Raw genomic sequence first — 20,602 nt, 5'->3', positions numbered from 1 at the left:
TGGAAGATATTCTTCCTGATGTTTTGGGACTGATATTTGTGTTTGTTTAGGTGCGCTCAAGCTTGTTCTATGAAATACGTGTGTTTGCCCAGGAGTGCGATGGCAGAAGAGAAGCGGAGACTGGAGTCTCGTGTGAGTCAGCTGGAAGAAGAGCTGGAGGAAGAGCAGACTAACTCTGAACTGCTGCTCGAGAGACAACGAAAGATTGCTCTGCAGGTAGGCGGGTGGACACAAAGGCTTTCTTTTTTCCTCACCTCTTCATGTTGGTGCTCACGATCTGTTCTGCCGACGCTGCAGATGGAGACGATGACTGTGCAGCTGCAAGGAGAGAGGACGCTGACGCAGAAGGCCGAGGCTGCCCGGGAGCAACTGGAGAGGCAAAACAAGGAGCTGAAGACCCGACTGGGAGAGCTGGACGGAGCAGTGAGAGGGAAACTCAAGCTCAGCGTCGCCGCACTGGAGGCAAAGATCGAGTCGATGGATGAACAGCTGGAGCAGGAGAGACAGTGAGACAAACAGAGTCATTCATAAAAACTGAAATGTTTTATTTGTATGTTTTGGAGTGTAGTTGAACAGTTGTGTTTTTTTTAGTTAGGCATAAACTATAAGGGAATCTTCCTGGTGTCCACAGATTACACAATGACCTTACAATGAAAATAATAATCACATTACACCAACAAAACAGACATATCAAGAACTGCAACTCAAACAAAATCAATAATAACAGACAAAGTATTAGAATTAGTGTTTGGCAATGAAATGTCTTAAAAAATTATATCTCTTTAGGGATTTTAAAAAATGATTAGGATGATGATGTTTAATGTCATTTGGTAGTGAATTCCATTCATGCATAGCTGTATAATAATTGGTTTTTAACTTTAAACCATAGAAGATTTGTATGCATTTTAATGACATTTGACCTGTTATTGCCCACAGGGAGCGAACCATCGCTAGCAAAATGGTGAGGAAGACAGAGAAGAGACTAAAGGAGGCTTTGATGCAGGCTGAGGATGAGAGAAGACTTGCAGACCAGTACAGAGAGCAGGTAAACAGCGACATCATATCCCCAAGAAAAAGTCCACGTTACAGGAGTAAATCCATTAACGGAGAATAAATATTCACTGAGGGTCACGTTGGCCTCAAAGCTGTGGGAACAAAGACGAACACAATTAACACAGTGAAATAAATCCAGGATAATCCTAATCCTGCGCTGACATCTGTGTGTCGGTTGGAATGTTACGGTGGAAAATAAATCCCTCACCTCAGCAGAGACATCAACTCTGCTTCTAAAACATCATCACTGATAATCTCCAGGTTTAATCTGACTCCGGATCCCCTACCAGTCCTCCAGTTATCCTCTAATCCCCTCCTCCCAATAAGTATTTCTCTGTCTTTATTGTCTCCTCTAGACCCCTGCCTTCATGCTTTTCCCCCTTCATCCATTTCCCCTCTCTCTCTTTCAGCTGGATAAGTCGATGGTGCGTCTGAAGCAGCTGAAGAGGCAACTGGAGGAGGTGGAGGAGGAAAACTCACGCTCTAACGCCCAGAAGAGGAAGCTGCAGCGAGAGCTGGAGGAGCTCACAGACACACCCAGACCATGACACGAGACATCTCCTCGCTCCGCAAACCAGCTCAGGTAAGTCACGCTGTGAGCACTCACCTGGGCTTGCTGTCATGTATGTGTACATTTGTTGTTGTTGTTTTTTTTGTCTTTTTTACATCCCATTAACGTCATATGATTTGTTTTTACTTTAATGTCTTGTTGCATGTGTGTGTGTCTTATCAACACTGACACGTTATCCATCTGTCTGCGTCACATCATCACTCAGCATCCCTGAATGGAAGCCAGAAAAGTAGGTCAGTGCTGTTATTGTTATTATTATTATTATTCTTTGACTTGTGTGTGTGGTGTGTGTGTGTGTGGAGAAACACCAATAGGACATAGAGTGCCTGTGTGTGTCCATTCCATTGTCATATTGTCCACCTGTTTCTATCCTAAGAAATCTATTAATAAGGTTATAGTTTTATATATTGTAGATACATAATTATTAGATTATGGTGAATCATAAAGGACTAGCTGAGCTTTCTCTGTCCAAAGTTAACAAAACATTATACATAATAACGTTTAACAGAGGGTGTCAACTCATTTTAGTTCAGGGGCCAAATACGGACCAGTTTGATATTAAGTGGGCTTCAGATTTTAGGTGGGAAAAAAACAATTTAACATTATTGTGCTCTAGTTTTCAGTATCAGTCGCTGCAGAAATCTCACTATAAAAATTCTTGATTTTGTAACTAGTTTCTGTGGTATTTTGTGGAATTATTAGTGAGAAATTGCAATACTGCATTCATGTGATATAAGCATGGGAAAACTTTCATTGAATTTGAGATACTACAACTGAATTATATGGTAATGTACACCATTTCATGTTTTCTGTGAGCCAATTGGATGCTCTAAAGGGCCAGATTTGGCCCCAGAGCCTTGAGTTTGACACATGTACCATGAAACATGTTTGATAATGAAAATACTTTTAAATTATGTCGAAAGAAGAACAAGAGACTCAAGAAAACATCAGTGTTCTTTTCATTTGTTTTTATTAGCTTTGTTTTTTTTTTTTTTACCTGACTATGAAATATAGAAATAGAAAGTAGACAAAGCATTAAAAAGTCGGACTTTCAGCCGATTAAAATGAGACAAACTCTTTTGTCAGAAAACTAAGCTTCCAAACACTGCGGTGCATCCATCTGAAAATCATCCTATTACCAGAAACCCGCAACTGACACTCACTCCTAAAAGTGAAGCGTTACATTAATTTCCTGCTTTTATGAACGTTTTCCAAACGCTTTTCAGTGTTTTTGACACGTACCAAGCTGGAAGACGCACCATCCACCCTGCATACACAGAAAAAACAACTTTTGCAACTTTAGAAAAAGCTTTAAGCTTTTTTTTTTTCAAAAAAACAAAACAAGCCAACTCACAAACTGATGTTTAAAAAATAATAAAAAATGATTTCATTGATCGTTCACTGGCTACCTGCACTTTGGGATAACTAAATATAAAGTGCTTGACAACTTATTATTATTATTATCATTATGAAGTTGGTCTATAGCGTTACTACTAGCACAATAAGGTAAAGAAGGCTGTTGTAAAGCTTGTGCACTTTTGTTCAGGCATAAGTGAGCCTTTTAAAATCTAAGCTGATGTTGGTGGTGGTTATAGTTATTCTTGTTTAAAGGGCTAATATTGATTATTTTAGTGTGGTGCTATCACACAGTGCCACAGGCAGTGAAACGTCTTCTTTTCTCATCCAGACGTGTTAACCTGCCGCTGAGCATGCGAGGGCGCCGACCTTAGTCGACGACTTCTCCTCTGGAGAACTCTGACTCAGAGAGCCCCCCGGCCTCACCCACCCCCTCCTCTGGATTCCCAAGGACCCCGACTCCCTCCTCTGACCACAGCATGGACCCCCCGCCATCCTACAGCGGTCAACAAACACCGAGTGACGCACACAAAGACCCATTCTCCCCCGCACACACACACACAATGACATGCACACCGCACATTAGACCTTTTTTAAACTGAGTCGACTTAAAGGATGCAAACATCAACCGCAGTCACTCCAAAAACCCCCTGTCTGGTCTTCAGAGGCCCTTTCCCCCTCCGTTTTTTCTACAACTTTATTGAAAATGTGTTTTGACAAATTCCCAATAAGGCAATTATCATTATTTTAGCTTTTAACATGTTATATTTCTACATCACTTCCAGTTTGATACGCTACGCGGAAAAGAAACTTGTTCTTTGGAGGAAAATGAATTACTTCTAAATGATCAAATGATGTAGTACGACACGTGATAGCAGTCACCGCTCAGTTTTTGTGTGTTTTACATTACAAAGCTGAGCCTTTCTAAACCCTTTGGTGGAGAACAAAGGGCTGCTGCAGTGTTTTAGATACTCCTGACAATCTACCATCATCGTACGTGAGACGGATGCAGCCAAACAACGAATGGGGTAGTTGATCTTTTTGTTGCTTGTCATAAAAAGGAAATCACAAACCAAGTGTTGCACATTCTGCGAGCGAGGCTGAACAGAAAACAAAGAAATATAAGGTGTGTGATAAGGAACTTTGATGATTCTCACTGCAGATGCTTTTTAAATATCACTTGTCTTAAGTGCCGCTGACGCTAACGGCTGATCTTCAAAAGCAGAGGCCGAGCTGTCGCCTCAAGGCTGAATTTGGAAAGAATGCAGTAGCAGATTATTATTATTATTATTATTTCAAAGTTTGAATAGTTTCTTCAATTAAAAGTCTTAAAGTTTCATTTTGTAGGATTTCTTTTTAAAGTACCCCTAAGTTATAACCTGTTCCCTATAGGAGGTGGTTTTGTGAAGAAGCATGCTAGTCTAAAATCCCTGATTGCAAAGGAAAAGAAAATCTTGTAATTTATCTTATTATCCTAAGGCAGAAGAAATTGAGATTCCTCCTTTTTTTTTTAAAATGATAAATACATCAAGTTTTTAATAGTTATAAAAACCTCTTGCACACTGTCATGTAGCTTGTACTGATCACTGTAAATTAATATTCAAACAAAGCCTTTAGTTCAACCAAACAATGGGCGTACGGATGAGAAAAGGGACGTATATTGGTAGTGGGCGTAGTGTAGCTGTAGAGTGACGTAGATGATGAGAGGTAAAGTGGGAGGGGCTTCCTGCTACAACTTGGCACCATGCCCAGTGTAGTCGTAGTGTTAGGATTTAAAAAAAAAAAAAAAAATCAACAAGGCATCAAGGACAAAGTTTTTAATAAATGACATGGCAAGTAGAAGAAAAGGTCGCTTTTCTTTTTTTTATTCTTGGGGTCAGTTCGAAATGACATTGTACGTGTGGGCACTTTATCGACCCAGCTGTAATAACTGGTTTCTTTTTTTTCTTTATTTTTATTTTATTTTTTACAAACTCTACATTACCAATTCCTGTATGCCTGTCTTCAGTTTCAGGCTCTCAGTTGTTTTTTGTGCAAGGTCAACATGTTGGTAAATTTAGAATACATAGAGGACGTTTGACTCTCATCAGAAATGTACCAAAACACAACGTTCTCTCGTCCTTCTCAGAACAAATACAAACAATACTGTGTACTGGGTTAATGGCTGAATTTTCATCATGAATAATAATAATAATAATAGGAAATAATCTCTTTCATGAATTCCCTTGCAGGTAAACTGGGCTTTACATCAGATGAGTTATGTTAAGGAAAAACAAGATGAAATGGATTTTTTGCGGTTTTTTTTTTTGTGTGTTTGTTTTTATTTGACCTTCAATGGGTGTTTCTGTCTTTTAACTGTCCTGATGGGGGAGGTATCAACAATGGCTGCTGGTTGTAGGTCTGAACTAGCAACATATCATGGATCACTTTCTAATGAGCGAGCTTTACTTTGAATCCGAACGAATGTCACAGACTTTACAGCTCTCTGCTGGGAATGATGAAAAGTGAAGACGGCGCTGCTTGAAACCACAGACGATGATCTCTGCTGTTCTTCTTGAATGTTGTTCTTTGTTGTGAACTTTGTATAATTTATCTATAAATAATGTTCCTGTTAGTGTTTTTTCTCCTTATTACATCCATGTGCTACAGCAGCGTTGAGGATCAGGCTGGTTTTTGTTGCTGCTTCCGTGCGTTTTTGTTTTAGGATCTGGTTTATCGTTATTAAGAATATTGTTATCCACCAAACAAACAAAAAAATTATTTTTATTTTTTCATTTTCTGCATGTATTTCTTTTTGTCTTAAAAGAAACTCTTGTTTTCTTTCTGTTTCTAACATGTTTGTATAATGCAGCACCTTACACATTACTAATAGATCCCTTCTGCTTGTTGGATTGTATTAAAGCCCAACACAGACAGCATTAAGCCAAATTAGATGTCATAGTGATCAAATCTGTCTGTATCTCATGTGTTGTGTTTCATGAAACATCAAACCAGTATCCACAAGTTGACAACCTTGTTAAAAAGAAGTGTAAGGAGCTGAAACTGTAGCAGGAAAACAAGGCTGGTGCTTCTCTGAGGTGTTTATTTCTCGCTGTGCATTGGTTTATGGAGACTGTGCAACTTTAAATATTTTGAAATATGTTTTATTGTTGTAGGCTTTTATTTTGTTAACGATGCTGTAATTATAAAACATTTGACTGGGGTAACTTTATTCTATGTTGTTGATTTTGATCTCTGTTTTATATGCACGGGCATGGTACACATCAACACTCTTTAGACTTGTGTTATTAGAATGTGTTCAACAGTACAATTTTATGATGTGCAAAGATGAATACTTAGTTAAGGGACATTGATATATTTGATTAAAAAGAAAAAGCGGGCCATAGATGTGGACATTTTTAATAAATGTTTATTAAATGGGTGGAGATATGACAAAAAGGACAATTAGAAGAACATTTTAAATGTAATTATATAACAGGAATTATTAATAATGTGTTGAACAGGGTGACACATTTTAGGTACAATAATACATAGTATATCAGATCATTTTTGTTGTCATGCAAACCCTTTTATACACAACAATGTTTTTAGTTGGAAGGCTTGGCTTCCAGCAAAACAAAAACTGGAAATTTCAAAGTGCAGACAGTCAAAAACTAAAATAATTAACGGAACAAGACTTTTAAAAAAAATAAAAAAAAACAGTAACCATTATTGAATTATCGTCGATCTAATAAATGCAGCTTCAAAAAGGAAAAGAATAGACTATAATGTACAATATACTGTTTTCAATGCCTGTACACCTTCACAAAGTAAGAATTTAAAAACCGAACATAGACTCAGATGAATAAACTAGAAAAAAAATCATTCAAGAAATTAAAAAAAACAGATATACAAAAATCTCACACTGTCATGTCTAATAATAATAGTTAAATTTAGCTTGGCGGAACAGCTCAATGTTACAGGTAGTCATGGTAACTAAGATATATGATGCGCAGAATCTACAGGAGTGACGGCTGAATTCAGTGATACTTCCTGAATCAAGTTAGTAAATACTACTTGTTTTTATAATATTGTAAATGTAGTTACTTATTCAGCTAAATGCCTGAATCCTGTAAAAAAAATTGTAATTGTAAAATAGTAAAGTGCTTTGCAACTAGTTTTGCCATAAAAGCTCTATTTCGATTTTAACATTTACTACTCAGAATTGCCTAATTTTGTCTACAATTTTGTGCGCATGGTGGCGTAGTGATTAGTATGACTGCCTCACAGAAAAAAGGTCCTGGGTACAAGGGGTAGACATGGAGTCCTTTCTGTGTGGAGTTTGCATGTTCTCCCCATGCTTGCATGGTTTTCTCTAGGTACTCCAGCTTCCTCCCACAATCCAACAACTTGACTGTTAAGTTCATTTGAGTTTCTAAATCACTATTAGGAGGTGAATGTGAGTGGATGCGTGTAGGGGGGGGGGGGGGAGGGGGAGGGGGCAGCACTGAACAGGTCACATTTAATATCATGGCCTTTTTTGCCAAGGAGATCAAATATGTGTGAAAATGTTAGAGAGACTGATCAGCCCAAAGAGAGCCTGCAATCTTTACACTGGTGAAACCAATCACAACACCAAGCTGCAAATTAGGTCATATTGATCAATATATTTTTAACCCCCCGCCCCTAAGGCTTAGGCCCAGTTGGAATCATCTTCTTTTTGAGAGGAAAAGTAAAGCATCTGTAGCAGAGTTGTTTGGCTCAGAATTACATTAATAGTCACAACATTTTCTATGTACATTTTTTTTTTTTTTTTTTTTTTAAACTTGAAGTTCAGTACAGTTTAGATAGGAAAGATAAATCTAGAAGTCAGGGGAGTTTGAGTCCTTCAAGATATCAGTGAACAGCCAGTCATCCTCAGGAGGTGGTGTTGATACTGGACGGTTCTCATGATGATGAACAGGAGCAGAGAACGATTGAGCAACACCTTCAAATGGTATAAAATTCAGGTTTCTGTTGGAGTTGGTAAGCCTGCAGGCAGTGAGGTCCTCGTGGGGTCCATTGTACGTCTGCTGGTGTGTGACGCTGACAGAGGAGGAGGAGAACAGGCTTCTGAGCACAGTCTGGACTTCTAAAGCTGGTCATTTCCTCCTCAGGTGCACAGTGTATGTTACTTTGACAAAGGTCAGTGGGTGACGTATCATCATGACTGTGGTATCCATGATGATACTGATAATCAGCTCCTCCACAGTGAACATCTTCCAACTCAGGGAAACTATTTGATGGTTCTGTACCTTCAGCGTTGTCCTGACGCCCAAAAATACTTTCAAAGTAATCGTCCACATCACTGCTGACTCCAAAGTCCTTAGTGCCCGCACTAAGATGGTTTATGATGTCCTTCAGCTGACCTTCAGTGGCGTCCACCATGTTTCTCGGTTTGTCGGCACACAGTAGAATCGAGAAATCACACAAATCAAGAGACAACGGTGAGAGCTCAGGGGAGAAGAAGGCTGAGGTGTTCTCCTCAACTGGATGAAGCTGGACTCGTTCATTGTTTTCTGTGTTTGTTCTGAGACGTTATCAAGAGATATGGTTTCATTGCAACTCTCCAACTGAAATGTGCCTCGGCCTTGATAAGAATTGTCTCCTTTTGGGAAGTTTATGGATGTAAAACTCAACCCTTTGATTCTTTTTTCTTTCCTCTGTCTTTGTCCACTCTGTCATCTGTTCCCGAGGAGAACACTGAAGGCTTGTGATGATGGTGATTTTTTTTTCTTGGCTGACAATAACATCAGAGGAGATTGTGCTGCTGGGCTTGTAGAGGTTGTCCATGTCTTTGTGAGCTCCATCTTTCTCAGGATTCCTGCAGACAGTCACTGTGAAGTGGGTTTCCTGCATCGTCGGGTGTCTCCGGTTTATCCATCGACACAGTGCACATGTCTTCATCCGTATCTTTAGAATAAAGTGAAGATGCTAGACGATGATTGGCTGCTTCGATGTCTGCAAACTTTCTGTAGATAGAGCCACACAAATGAAAATCAGCAGTTTTACAAAAAAAAAAAATGAAAGAAAGTTATTTCTCAGAGTTTGATAATCACTCCCCACCTTGAATCATGTTGTGAAGGAAGCGCCGGTGGTTGACCTGCCGTTTGGATGGTCGGGTTTTCCGAGGTTTCTGTAGGGTCCTCATCATGTGACTTGCCGCAGAAGTGACGAATGTGAAAAGGTCTCGACCCCAAGGGACGCCTCGATCCAAGCCCGGCTCCAGGCTCACAGAGAAGGGTGGCCGCATGGCTGAGGAAGGTGGAAGTAATAAAGCTCCTAAAGCATCAAACATAGAGAGTCAACAAGATGTTAAAGCAGAAACTGATTCTCACCTCAGCGTCTTCAGGCTGATGTGTTTCTCTTTCTCGTCCAACAAACTGAAGCCATATGAAGACTGTTTGAGCTGAGGTGTGGTTACTTCATTGTTGCCGTATACGTGCACTCACACTATGTAAATGTTTTTACAAAAACCAAGTAATGGGGCATAGTCTCCTCAATGCAGATGTAAAAATTCCTCTTTATTCCTGCAGTATGACAGGAATCCACTTCCACAGATAGAAGAGGTGGAAGAAGCACTGAGAGCGCATGTGAGGCTCTGAAAGGAAAGAAGGCAATTATGTGAAGAGTCAACCTCTGGTGGAGGTGTGGACACGTGTCCCCACAGTATGCCCCGCACTAAAAGCAGTTTGTTGAACACCGAGGGACACAAAAGCACCAGTTAAGACAGTTTGTAAGCCTTTAATTGATCGGCTTAAACCAGAGCCCCAATTATCACATTTTTTGAGGGAAGAGCTAAGATGGTTGCTAGTGGCTTTAATTGACCTTTACATTTCAATAGGATGCCTTCCTAGTACTGAATTTAACATATCTATGGTAAGCAGGTGGGCGGAGGGGGTTTTTTTTTCTGCATAGCAGAGAGACAGCAGCATTTAATAGAAAATATATATATTCAACAATAAATGTTTGGTTCTCATCTTTAAAAATATTTAGTCTTTGAACCTGAAAATGTTTTCTCCTTCAAATGTATTTGCACTTTTCCCTTAATAATTTATGATTCATATTTATGTTTCATGTTAATATTGTGATTATGATGTTATTACGACATTTTTGCACAGAAATCAATGTCAGAAATGGTTCATTTGAAGTTCAATTTTGGTTAAATTGCAAAAAATATTGAATTTTTACTCAACTTTTATTTCTAATATCATATAAGAGAAATTATTTAAAAAAATAAGAACTTGTATACCAACTACCCATGTTGTACATTCTTTTTTCTATTATATTGTGGAAAAGGTATAGTTTAAGTTACTGAAATAAATTAAATAAAAATATCATTTTATTTTTTAAAAAAACCTGTTTGACTCCATGTGTGTATGCTAAGAATAATAACTTGATTATATCACCCAAGACCAATTGATATATAGTATAATTTTTAGCAGAAGCCATCAATATTTCTGAGCAGGAAAATATATTCAAAACACAGTAATGCTGGTTAACTTATACATGGGCCATCATACTTCCTCCATTGCTTACCAACAGTGAGAAGGTTTAGTTACTTATTCCTTGAACAACTGCTGCAGGAGTGGCTTCTATTTTTAGGTGGTAGCACATGTGCATCGAGCAGAGGAGCTGCACAGCAAAAACACAATGTTTGAATTTTAGCAAACATGCGGAACACATGGTAAGTCATTTTTATGTTGTAATCACGCAACTTAAAACTGACTTTATGGGGCCTTATTATTCATTTGCCTGCGAGGTCATGAGTTCAAGTGCATCCTAGTTTTTTTTCTGTGTAGAGTTTGCATGCTCTCACAAAGAATGCATTTATTTACTGACCACCGGCATGATCGTATTTAGAGTCCAATAACCCCTGGAGTTCATTTCTTTTTAAGCTGTGGTGCAACACCTGCATAACTAAAGGAAAAGCACTTCTAAGAGTTTCTACTTTTAGACTTTATCCATTTTGGGTCCTGTATAATGTCAATCTGTCATATATCGCTTTCCCCACATGACTTACCTATATAATGTTCTTGCTGGTAATAGTCTTAATAATAATAATTAATGCATTAGTTAAACAGGTAGCCTACATTAAAATGCCAAAACCATTTTTTTTTCTTGGTAGGAAGATCATTAAGAATACATCAGTAATATAACTTTTATTGTTCACTAGCTTCGTAAACAACCTTGTATTTTCCCCCAATTGTAATGAAAAAAAAACCTCCATTGAAAAATACTCAGATTTCTTGGAAACGGCTCAATAACAGCTACTGTATAAACCCGTACACATCCCTGGCATATACATTTGAATAATTAATGGCAGCTTTTCTGTCAACCCCTAGAAAAGGTTAGAAATGTTGTCATAAACTTGTGTAAATGTCAAACTAAATGCTTTGGGTTTTATAAATCTGACTGGATCAGTTATTTCATGTGAGTAGCTTTTGCAGTTTAATCTGTGCTCACATGTGTTCCTTTCCCAGATTACTCTGATAAAAGCTTTATCACTTGTTCTCTGCTGTGGTGGTAGAACTTTGACCTGCTCAGAGCACCTTTCCAACATGTGGACGTGCTTGGTCACAGCCGACAAAACCAATCAAGACAAAGCTTATGTCCATGTGTTTTGGAATTATTAGACGTCCTTCAAGAGCAACTGTGAAAGGTAAGTTTGTCTGTTAATTGCTAAAAATCAAAGTGATCCATAATCTAAGGAGGTACCAAAGTGCATATGAAATTGCTCATATATGTCCCTTCTCTGCTCCTTCTTAAGCAAACTCTCTCCCTGATCAAATCCCTCAACATGAGCAGAGTCTGGGCTGTGTTCAGGGCCCATCCGTACATCACCAATGTGTTGGGGTACACAACACTGTTCGCCTCAGCAGACCTGATCCAGCAGAGCATGCTGGGAAGGAAACCAGAGGACACAGACGGGTGCATAGACTGGAAACAGACAGCTCGAGTGGCGACAGTTGGCTTCTGTTTTCACGCCAACTTCAACTACCACTGGCTGCGAGGGTTGGAGAGGATGATACCAGGGGGTGGAGTGAAGGCAGTGATGGGAAAGGTTGTGTTGGATCAGCTGATCGCTGCTCCTCTAACCATCAGTGCTTTTTATATTGGTGGGTTTTATACAAAATCTGGTTTCCTTATGTTAAACAAATATCAAAATATTGGGATTATTTAGCGAACAGTTTGTTAGGGCAAACGCTGAAGAAAAGCTCGACAGTTTGAAGAAGCAGGTCACACAGAATCCTAATACATTTAACATCAAACTAAACTAAACTAAAGAAAGTCCAGATACATCTTTGATCAGGTGGGTCAAACTCATTTAGTTCAAGGGCTTCATAAACTTAATATCAAACATAATGACATTATATTCTATGGAAAAAATGCAATTATGTCCTTAGTAAAATAACATTTAGAACATGCTCACGTTTATTGAACCTATGTTTACATTATGAACATTAAGACAATTATTAATACAAGGATTATTTTTTTTAAAGTGATCTACAAAGACAAATATTGTTTCAACACGTGTCTCAAACTGAACAATTCATTTCATTCCATGACTGAATTAAATGCTAAAAATCTAGATCTATAAATTATTTTAGATATTTTGGTAAATCCTGACAATATAAACTGAGTCAACCGTCTCAATTTTCAGCTATTACTGAACAAGTTATCAATCGACCTTGTAAATATGCAAACGTGTATTTAACATACACCAGTTGCTTTCCGCTGAGCCAGAATATGAGTTTTAAAATGAAGTTAGGGGCTTTAAAGAGAGAGAGCTAATAAGTGTCATTATCAGAGACATTTGGATGCAAGAAAGTAGTGGTAATATTTTTTAAATGATGTAAAGAGAAGCTCAAAAACATTACTTTAAATCTTAAACTTTTTTTTTTTACTAAGATTACTGTAGTCCACTGATACACAGCGACAGGTCTGATATATTAGTTAACAAATGGACAATAGGCATGTGCATAAGGGTGAAAACTCAAAGCTTACCGAGACAAAATGTTACATTGTTGTGTTACACACCAAAACTTTTAATGCACTTGTACTAAAACTATGGATTCAAATGTTGCCTTTGAAACCAAGTAAACATGCGATAATCATTCTGCCTTTCTAGGTTTAAGTTTACTTGAAAACAAAGTGACATTCTTGAAGACTGGAGACATAAATTCTGGAAATCATATCAGGTAGAACATCTTATGGTCTATTACTGGAACTGTGTTCAAAATGTCGGCATGTTCCTAAAATGTGTTTCCTTCTGTCCTGATCTAGGCTGGAGTGGTGTATTGGTCAACAATGCAGGTCAGATATTAGCATCGTTTCTGAATGCAGTGCATAGATGAATGTACTTAATACATAAATGACACACGTGCTAATGATGATTTGTCCCTCTTTGTTTCCTCAGGCTGTGAACTTTGCATTTGTCCCGCCTGTGGCACGGACAGTTTTTGTTGGGGGCATCGCTCTGACCTTCACTGTCTTCCTGTGTCACGTTCGACAACAGCAAAGCCACAAGATGGAATAAACCTCAGACTCTCGTTACTTTTTTAAACCAACAGTCAAGTTAATATGACAGTCATGTGTTTATGTAGTAATAAAATGTTTCCTTACAGAATTCATGCTGCTCATGCTCGCGTCATGATTAGTGTCAGAACTAACGTCTTTTTAAATTTTATTTTACTTTTTCATAAGCTACAATCTGTCATTGGCATATATTTTGTAACTAGAATTTTTGCATTCCTGAAGAAAATGCAAGTTAGGGGTGCATGTGCTGGCCCCCGTCGCACTACATAGCATAGCATTAACCTAGCAATAGCCTTAAAGTTGTAATACTTAGCAACAATCGCTAAAACCAGTTTATATACTAGCATAAGTAAATTCCCAGTATGAGCTGAAAAGTGAACAAACAGCTGAAGCATTAGTTGAAAGTTAGTTTAAAAGGTTTTAAAAAAGGTTGAAAAAGGGTCAAAAAAGGTTGAAGAGCTTGAAAAGATTGAAATGGGTTGAAAAAGTTGAATAGGTTGAAAAAGGGTTGAAAAGTTTGAAAAAGGTTGAAAAGTTTGCCACCGGTTGACACCGGTCCCCACCGGTTGCCCCGGTTGCCCCGTTTGCCCCCGGTTGCCCCCGGTCCCCCCGGTTGCCCCCGGTTGGCCCGGTTGCACCCGTTTGCCCCTTGCCACGGTTGCCCAAGGTTGCCACGGTTGCCCTGTCTGCCCCGTTTGCCCCGTTTGCCCTGTTTGCCTTTGCCCCCGTTGCCCCGGTTGCCCCCGGTTGCCCCCGTTGCATGGCTTGGATCATTTCAAACTGGCCGACGATGAAGAGGGTCAAGTAAACAAGAGGGTCAAAAAGGTTCGAACTTTCAATGTAAGTGGAAGAGAGCAAAAAGTTCCACGAGAAATAACTCAAAAAGTTCAAAAGTTTTCAAAACACTGAGATATAGCAGCGAAGAACAGAATTTTCTGAAAAGTTTGATACCTCAATTGTTGAAATTAGTTGAAAATTGTGGGACGAGTTAGAGGATATGGAAGAATAATAAAATAGCAGAAGAATAATAAAGGGGAACGAATACAATAGTGAGGATGCCAATGCATCCTCACTAACTAGTAAAAGTATTGCACCATCACAGAAAGGGTTTTTTTCTGTCTTTACATTTCAGTCAAGCTCCATTTATTCCTGAAATGATTCACACACATATTTTTCCTATCTCTGATCCACTTCTGTAAACATGACAGAGGTGATCAATAAATTATTATAAAGTGCAAAACGTACCCAATAGTGTGGAGGAAACTAAAAGTTTGCAGCATTTTACACATAATATTTAGATTAAAACATTTGTTGTCAAAGAAAGCCAAGAAAGAGGTCATCAATAAGACTCTCTCTCCCTAATTAGCCAAAAGTCAGACACTGACCTTAAAAAAAATGGATTTATGAGTTTTTAAGACAAATATTTGCATTTCATACATGATGAAAAAGAACAGAATTTACAAGTCAGAAATAACAAAAGAAGACAAAAATAAAGATATTTAAGAACATTTTTACAATATATATATATATATATACACATCAGTACAGTAACATTTAAACTTGTTTAAACTGAACTGAAATGGGTTTTGCTGTTTATTAACACTTAGACATGTTATATGATGAATTAGCCTCTGAACCATTTGACTATGTCATAGTCAATGTCAGCTTTATTTATATAGCACATAAAAAAGCCAGAAGCATACCAAAGTGTTCTACAATAAATGGGAGTTACATTAAAATATATAAAGCAATGCCACCACAAATTAAAAAAAAAAACACATTAAAAGCAACTAAACTCTGCCAAAGGCCAAAGTAAACAACTGGGTCATAAGTAAGCAAGTGTTTTTTTTTTCTTTATATTGTAATACTTTTCAGATATACTGTAGTTGTATAGGTTTGTTTGTTCATATATTTAATAAATAATAAATAAATAAATAAATAAAAATAATTTAAAAAAATAGATTGTGACTCTACCACTAGGGGCGCCATTAGAAAAATGTTTTCCATGGACAACCGGAAGAGCCTTCTTAGTAGCCAATCAGACGTACGAGATTTGATCGCATAATTCTATCGCGAGAACTCGGCCTTTCCTTTTCCCTTTTCGTTCTGAGCCCAAGATGGTAGGTACAGCTAGCTTAACTTTTACAACACGACATCCTGAGCATCCATCGTCATCCTTCATGTTAATCTACCCCAATCCCTCCGTGAATACATTATAACGACAATAAACCCTACATGTAATGTACTCATTAGGCTATTTCGTGTTGATTGTTCATATTCATGCTTCGAAAGCGACGCCGGTTTTTTCGGAGCCATTTATCCAGTCTCTACATTAAAAACCGCTCTTAAACGTATCATATTTTACCTCTGTAGTGTTAAATTTTACTTTACGTGAGCTTACATTCATCATAGAGTCCAAGTTGGCCCCTGAATCATTCTGTACACACCACTTTATGTTTAGCCGCTAGCTAAATAGTGTAGTGTCAACGTGTGAACTGGCACATAAACTTAAATTGTGTTGAAACCATGTCAGAGTAATATCCTCATTAGTAATCGAGTAGCACAATAAAGCAATTACTTGTTAAATCTGATCAACTTCCCAACCCACGGTGTTAGTCTTTACACTGCATGTGGAGGTGAATTTTCATCTATTAACTAATGTGTGTCTGTTTGCTTCTACAGGGAGTCGATATCAGACACAACAAGGACCGTAAAGTCCACAGAAAGGAGCCCAAGAGTGAAGATATCTATCTGAGGCTCTTGGTCAAGGTATGAAATCTAACTCAACCACCCACAACCAATATTAATACACATCTGCATTTTCCCCCCATACAAACCTAGTACTCAGTGTGGAATCATGACTAAGTTCTCCCACTAAATCTGTGTGTTGTCCTTCAGCTGTACAGGTTTCTGGCCCGTCGTTGCAATGCTCCCTTCAACAAAGTGATCCTGAGGAGACTGTTCATGAGCAGGACCAACAGGCCTCCGATCTCCATCTCCCGCATGGTCAGTCTCATCTTTTTACACACAGGTTACATTTGTCTAAAAAGGCATTTTTTCAACTGCAGCAGTAGTTATTTACTATTTACACCAGGTGGGTCAGCTTTGCTCTTTGAAATTGACTATTTTCTATATTGAATTAATACTGCTGTTATAATTGCAGTTTACATTATTATGCAATGACACTGCAGTGTATTTTAAATTCACTGAGCCTCCTAGTCTTTAGCAATAGATTGACTGACGGAAAAGTGTTATTCAGACTTTATTGTAATGCCATAGCTGATCCAAGATCTAGCTTTCACTGACGTACCTCGCTGAACTTAAAACCTTTATTTGAGTTGAGTTTTGGTTTTTCGACAAACAATTGTTTTTAGTAATGCTGCCTAATTTTTTGCTTTCTAGATTCGCAAGATGAAGCTGCCGGGACGTGAAAACAAAATTGCAGTTGTTGTGGGAACAGTCACCGACGACATCAGGATTCAGGAAATCCCCAAGATGAAGGTAGATGATTCTTTTTATATTTAACTACCAAACAAAGCCCCCCAGGACCCTAGTCTGAGACGTCTCACTTTGATGTAATGTAAAAAAAATTTTATTGTTTTTGGCAGATCTGTGCTCTGAAGGTTACTGATGGTGCTCGTCGCAGGATCTTAAAGGCTGGTGGTCAGGTGATGACCTTTGATCAGCTGGCTTTGTCCTCTCCTAAAGGACATGGCACCGTGCTGCTGTCAGGTAACTCTTATGTTTGAAATCATCACATTCCTCCTGTTCAATATGTTGAGCAATGTGTGTGTTCTATTTTATTGAACAAATGTATGGTTTCTGTGAGTGCGTTTTTCTGTTTTAGTAGAATTCTGCTTTACATTTTGATAATGGTTATTATTTGGTCAGCAAACCTGTTAATGTCGTTCCTAATTAAACCAAAGAACGTACCTTTAAAAACAGGTCAGTACATGTAATAGGTGTTTAGCCTTTGTTTCAATTTATCTAAAAGAAGTGAGTACATCTGTTAAGTGCTATTTCTAAACCTGTGTTGTGATTTTTACAGTAGTTTCAAAATTGCTGATATTAAATTTTACATTTTGACTTTTTAAGACAAATATATAACTAATTGCCTTACCCTACAACTAAGGTGGCTATAAATTTACTGTCTGTAAATTGTGTCTACATGAATTGAATGCCTGATGTCAAAATGTGAACAGTTTGATGTTAGAATTTAAACTATCATTAAACTACAACATATTAGCATGAATCAGATGCCTTTTTAGATTTGGTAAGTACTAAAACATAGAACATTTGTAAATAGAAAATTGTAAATGTGCATTCAAACCATAACAATTCAAAGTAAGATTGCAGGTCAAGGTCACAAGAGAACGTTGGAAGGGAATTTTAAAAACTTGACTATCTGATTTGTTTTGTTTACATGTTCTGAATTTGTTTCTGTTTTTCAGGACCTCGCAAAGCCAGGGAGGTGTACAGGCACTTTGGAAAAGCTCCTGGAACTCCACACAGCCACACCAAGTACGTGTTTATTCAATGCGTCTGTACCATTGGTTCAAACAGTGGAATATTGTTGGCAGAGGTTTAAGAGACATATTGGAAAGGAGGGGTGGGGCGATGCAGAAAATAAATCATATCGAGATTTCTTATTTGCAAATCAAGATCACAATTTTTTTTTTTTTTTAGATGACTCAGACCATTTTGAAGGTAGTTTATCTGTAAAGCAAACAATTTGCCTATGTAAAAATCATAAGATGAAAGATCATTTAGGACAGGAGACTTAAAGGTAGGGTAGGTAATTTTCTCCAGATACACTTTTTAAGTTTTTGGTTGAAATTTTCTGTATGTCCTGATTAAAATTAGGATCTTATGTAATATAAAAAAGAACAAAAATCTGTCATCTGTAGCAGCTGTAACATGTAAAACATCGACCAATGAAAAAATACTTTTTTTTTTTTTGTACTAATCACGTCTCTCTGCTCGTTCTCGGCCCTTCGCGTGCACAGGCCCACACTCAAAGCTCACTATCGTCGACAGAGTTGAAACAGAGTTTTTTGGTCACATTTCTTAATGTTGAATGAGACATGAGACGACAAAGTTTCTACACAATGCAAGCGATGAGCTTAGGTCTGTTATTGGAGCACCGGTGCTCATGCATGTTAGTGGTCCTCTGTGGATGCTACATTCAAAATCATGCTAGCTTTTGAAAATTACCTACCCTGCCTTTAAAGAACATTTTAAAATGTAGGTAAGCAGTTGAGCTAGCAACTTTTTAAGCGGTCATTCCTTTTAAAAATGCCTCTGTCAAAGCTTTCTGTTTGGTTTGTGGTGTGGCTGCAGGTACCTCACCTTTTGACTTTTGGATCAGACTTCTGTCTCAGGCCTCTTAGTAAGGCATTCAGAAATGTAAACAGATGAGCTCATCAGTGTCCACAGGCCATGTTAACTCTGGTGCTAATGTGACTGAGCACAAACCTTAACATCATTCTAAATATGTCTGCGCACATCAGTACCATTAGTCTCACGTTGTGCTCGATCAGGTATCGATTCTCTACCATATTACCAAAGTAGTTTATTTTAGGGACCAACTCCTCACTCTCATTAGCTGCTCTATAGTTAAGGATCAAAAGGTGAGGGCAGTAATTAAACTTAGACACTGCCTTCTACTATGTCTCTAATATCGAGGTCAGGTAGACTAGTAAATGGTGTGATTCAGCAGGAAGGTAACAAACTTTAGATGCAGCTGTATATGGGTACACAGACAAATGACAGACAGAACTGTGAGCTATAGAATGTGCTCAAAAGCCGGTTCTTCTATCTCTGCTTTGGCAGATCGTAACCACATTCTTCTTTTTATTTTCTTCCGACCTATTCTGCACATGCTGTCAAAGGTCAACACTTCATGTAGTGCAATCGTTTTGCAACAAGTTTTTATTATTGCATTTAAATACATTTATTTTATTGCATAATTGTGACCATCACAGGACAATATGAAAGATTGTCATCACGTTCTATACCATGACGATCTAAGATTGTTATATGATGCGCCTTTCATTGAAAGTACGTTGAGCTGCACAGTCAGATAATAATCAATGGCATTCAGCTGTTTGTGAAGCAGTTTCTTTCTTCCAGAGACGTTAGCCATTTAACACCAATCATATTGAGCTTGTTGTTGTGATTAACTTATTTTTAATAGAAAATTTCAGAACCTTTTTTTTTAAAGCTTGGAAATTAACAAATCTATTTAATAATCAAACAAAACAGAATATAATTAAGTTAAAACTAAAAATAATTGCAGGCAATAAGAAATATTTAAAATTGTGTTGTCATAACTTAAGTCGATCATGTTTAATATTAAATTATTTTTAGCGTCATCTGTTGTTATTTATAGAAATAATTTTTCTGACTGTAAGTCATAGTGACATAAGGAGTCTTAAATAAAGTTTCTTTTTCACTCTGACTTCCTATATGATGCATAAGCTTAATAGTTTTTTTTTATTATTATTAGAGATTTTTAAACTGAGGTGCATATCCTTTGATGGGTTCTCTTCTCAAACTGTGGTGATCCAACATAGTGTGTAGAACGGATGTGAACTGTATATATGATCAGCTCAAGCTTCTGATTTTGTAGTTGCAGTTAGGCTATGAATATTTAGTTGGCTACTAATATTTTTGTTGACAAATAAAGAAAGGAAATTATCCCATTTGTAGTATGAAAAGGCTATATTGTAATGTTAAATGCCATTTTTGGTTCAGATACATACTCTAAACAAGCTGATGGATCATTGTGATTCGTGTTGATATTTGATCTGAATAATGAATAATAAATTTCCTGTTTATTTTTCCCAGGCCCTATGTGCGCTCCAAGGGCAGGAAGTTCGAGAGGGCCCGTGGACGCAGAGCCAGCCGTGGCTACAAGAACTAGTCTGTTTTTGTTTTCATGCAAACCGACTACAATAAAAGATTGGCTGTACAAACCAATGCTTTCTTTTGTGTGTGTTTTCCCTCCACTGTGAATTTCAGTGTCTGCACTCTTTATAAAATAAGTCAGTTAACAATGGTGTC

At 37.8% G+C, this 20,602-nt stretch overlaps 3 protein-coding genes across 3 annotated transcripts in view; all 3 read left to right on the top strand.

The window, feature by feature from the left end:
- Positions 1-6,191, top strand: part of myh14 (myosin, heavy chain 14, non-muscle) — a 41,248-nt gene extending 35,057 nt beyond the window's left edge. The window contains 5 exon segments of the mRNA XM_028471248.1: positions 93-216; positions 298-506; positions 937-1,045; positions 1,464-1,636; positions 3,312-6,191. Coding sequence (XP_028327049.1) covers positions 93-216; positions 298-506; positions 937-1,045; positions 1,464-1,601 — 580 coding nt within the window. The 3' untranslated portion in view covers positions 1,602-1,636; positions 3,312-6,191.
- A 4,384-nt stretch (positions 6,192-10,575) lies between these two features.
- Positions 10,576-13,551, top strand: LOC114478353 (mpv17-like protein). Its single transcript, XM_074783832.1, is given in 7 exon segments — positions 10,576-10,685; positions 11,482-11,660; positions 11,769-12,117; positions 13,131-13,151; positions 13,154-13,200; positions 13,286-13,315; positions 13,419-13,551. Coding segments are annotated over 5 exon segments (537 nt in total). The 5' UTR covers positions 10,576-10,685; positions 11,482-11,660; positions 11,769-11,798; the 3' UTR covers positions 13,539-13,551.
- A 2,033-nt stretch (positions 13,552-15,584) lies between these two features.
- On the top strand, positions 15,585-20,518 carry rpl18 (ribosomal protein L18). Its single transcript, XM_028470735.1, has 7 exons — positions 15,585-15,657; positions 16,220-16,306; positions 16,436-16,543; positions 16,940-17,038; positions 17,146-17,269; positions 17,989-18,058; positions 20,387-20,518. The coding sequence occupies exons 1-7, from the start codon at positions 15,655-15,657 to the stop codon at positions 20,460-20,462; spliced, it is 567 nt and encodes a 188-aa protein (XP_028326536.1). The 5' UTR covers positions 15,585-15,654; the 3' UTR covers positions 20,463-20,518.
- Positions 20,519-20,602: the final 84 nt, after the last annotated feature.

This window comes from Gouania willdenowi, chromosome 16, assembly GCF_900634775.1.
Source record: "Gouania willdenowi chromosome 16, fGouWil2.1, whole genome shotgun sequence".
Lineage (NCBI taxonomy): Eukaryota > Metazoa > Chordata > Actinopteri > Blenniiformes > Gobiesocidae > Gouania > Gouania willdenowi.
The sequence above is the reverse complement of the archived record's forward strand: the minus strand, read 5'-3'. Positions and strand labels throughout refer to the sequence as shown.

Excerpts from the sequence above, each read along its gene's own strand:
- rpl18 (XM_028470735.1), top strand. Across the intron at positions 16,544-16,939 it reads CGATCTCCATCTCCCGCATG|ATTCGCAAGATGAAGCTGCC; the intron begins GTCAGTCTCATC and ends TTTGCTTTCTAG. Across the intron at positions 18,059-20,386 it reads ACTCCACACAGCCACACCAA|GCCCTATGTGCGCTCCAAGG; the intron begins GTACGTGTTTAT and ends TATTTTTCCCAG.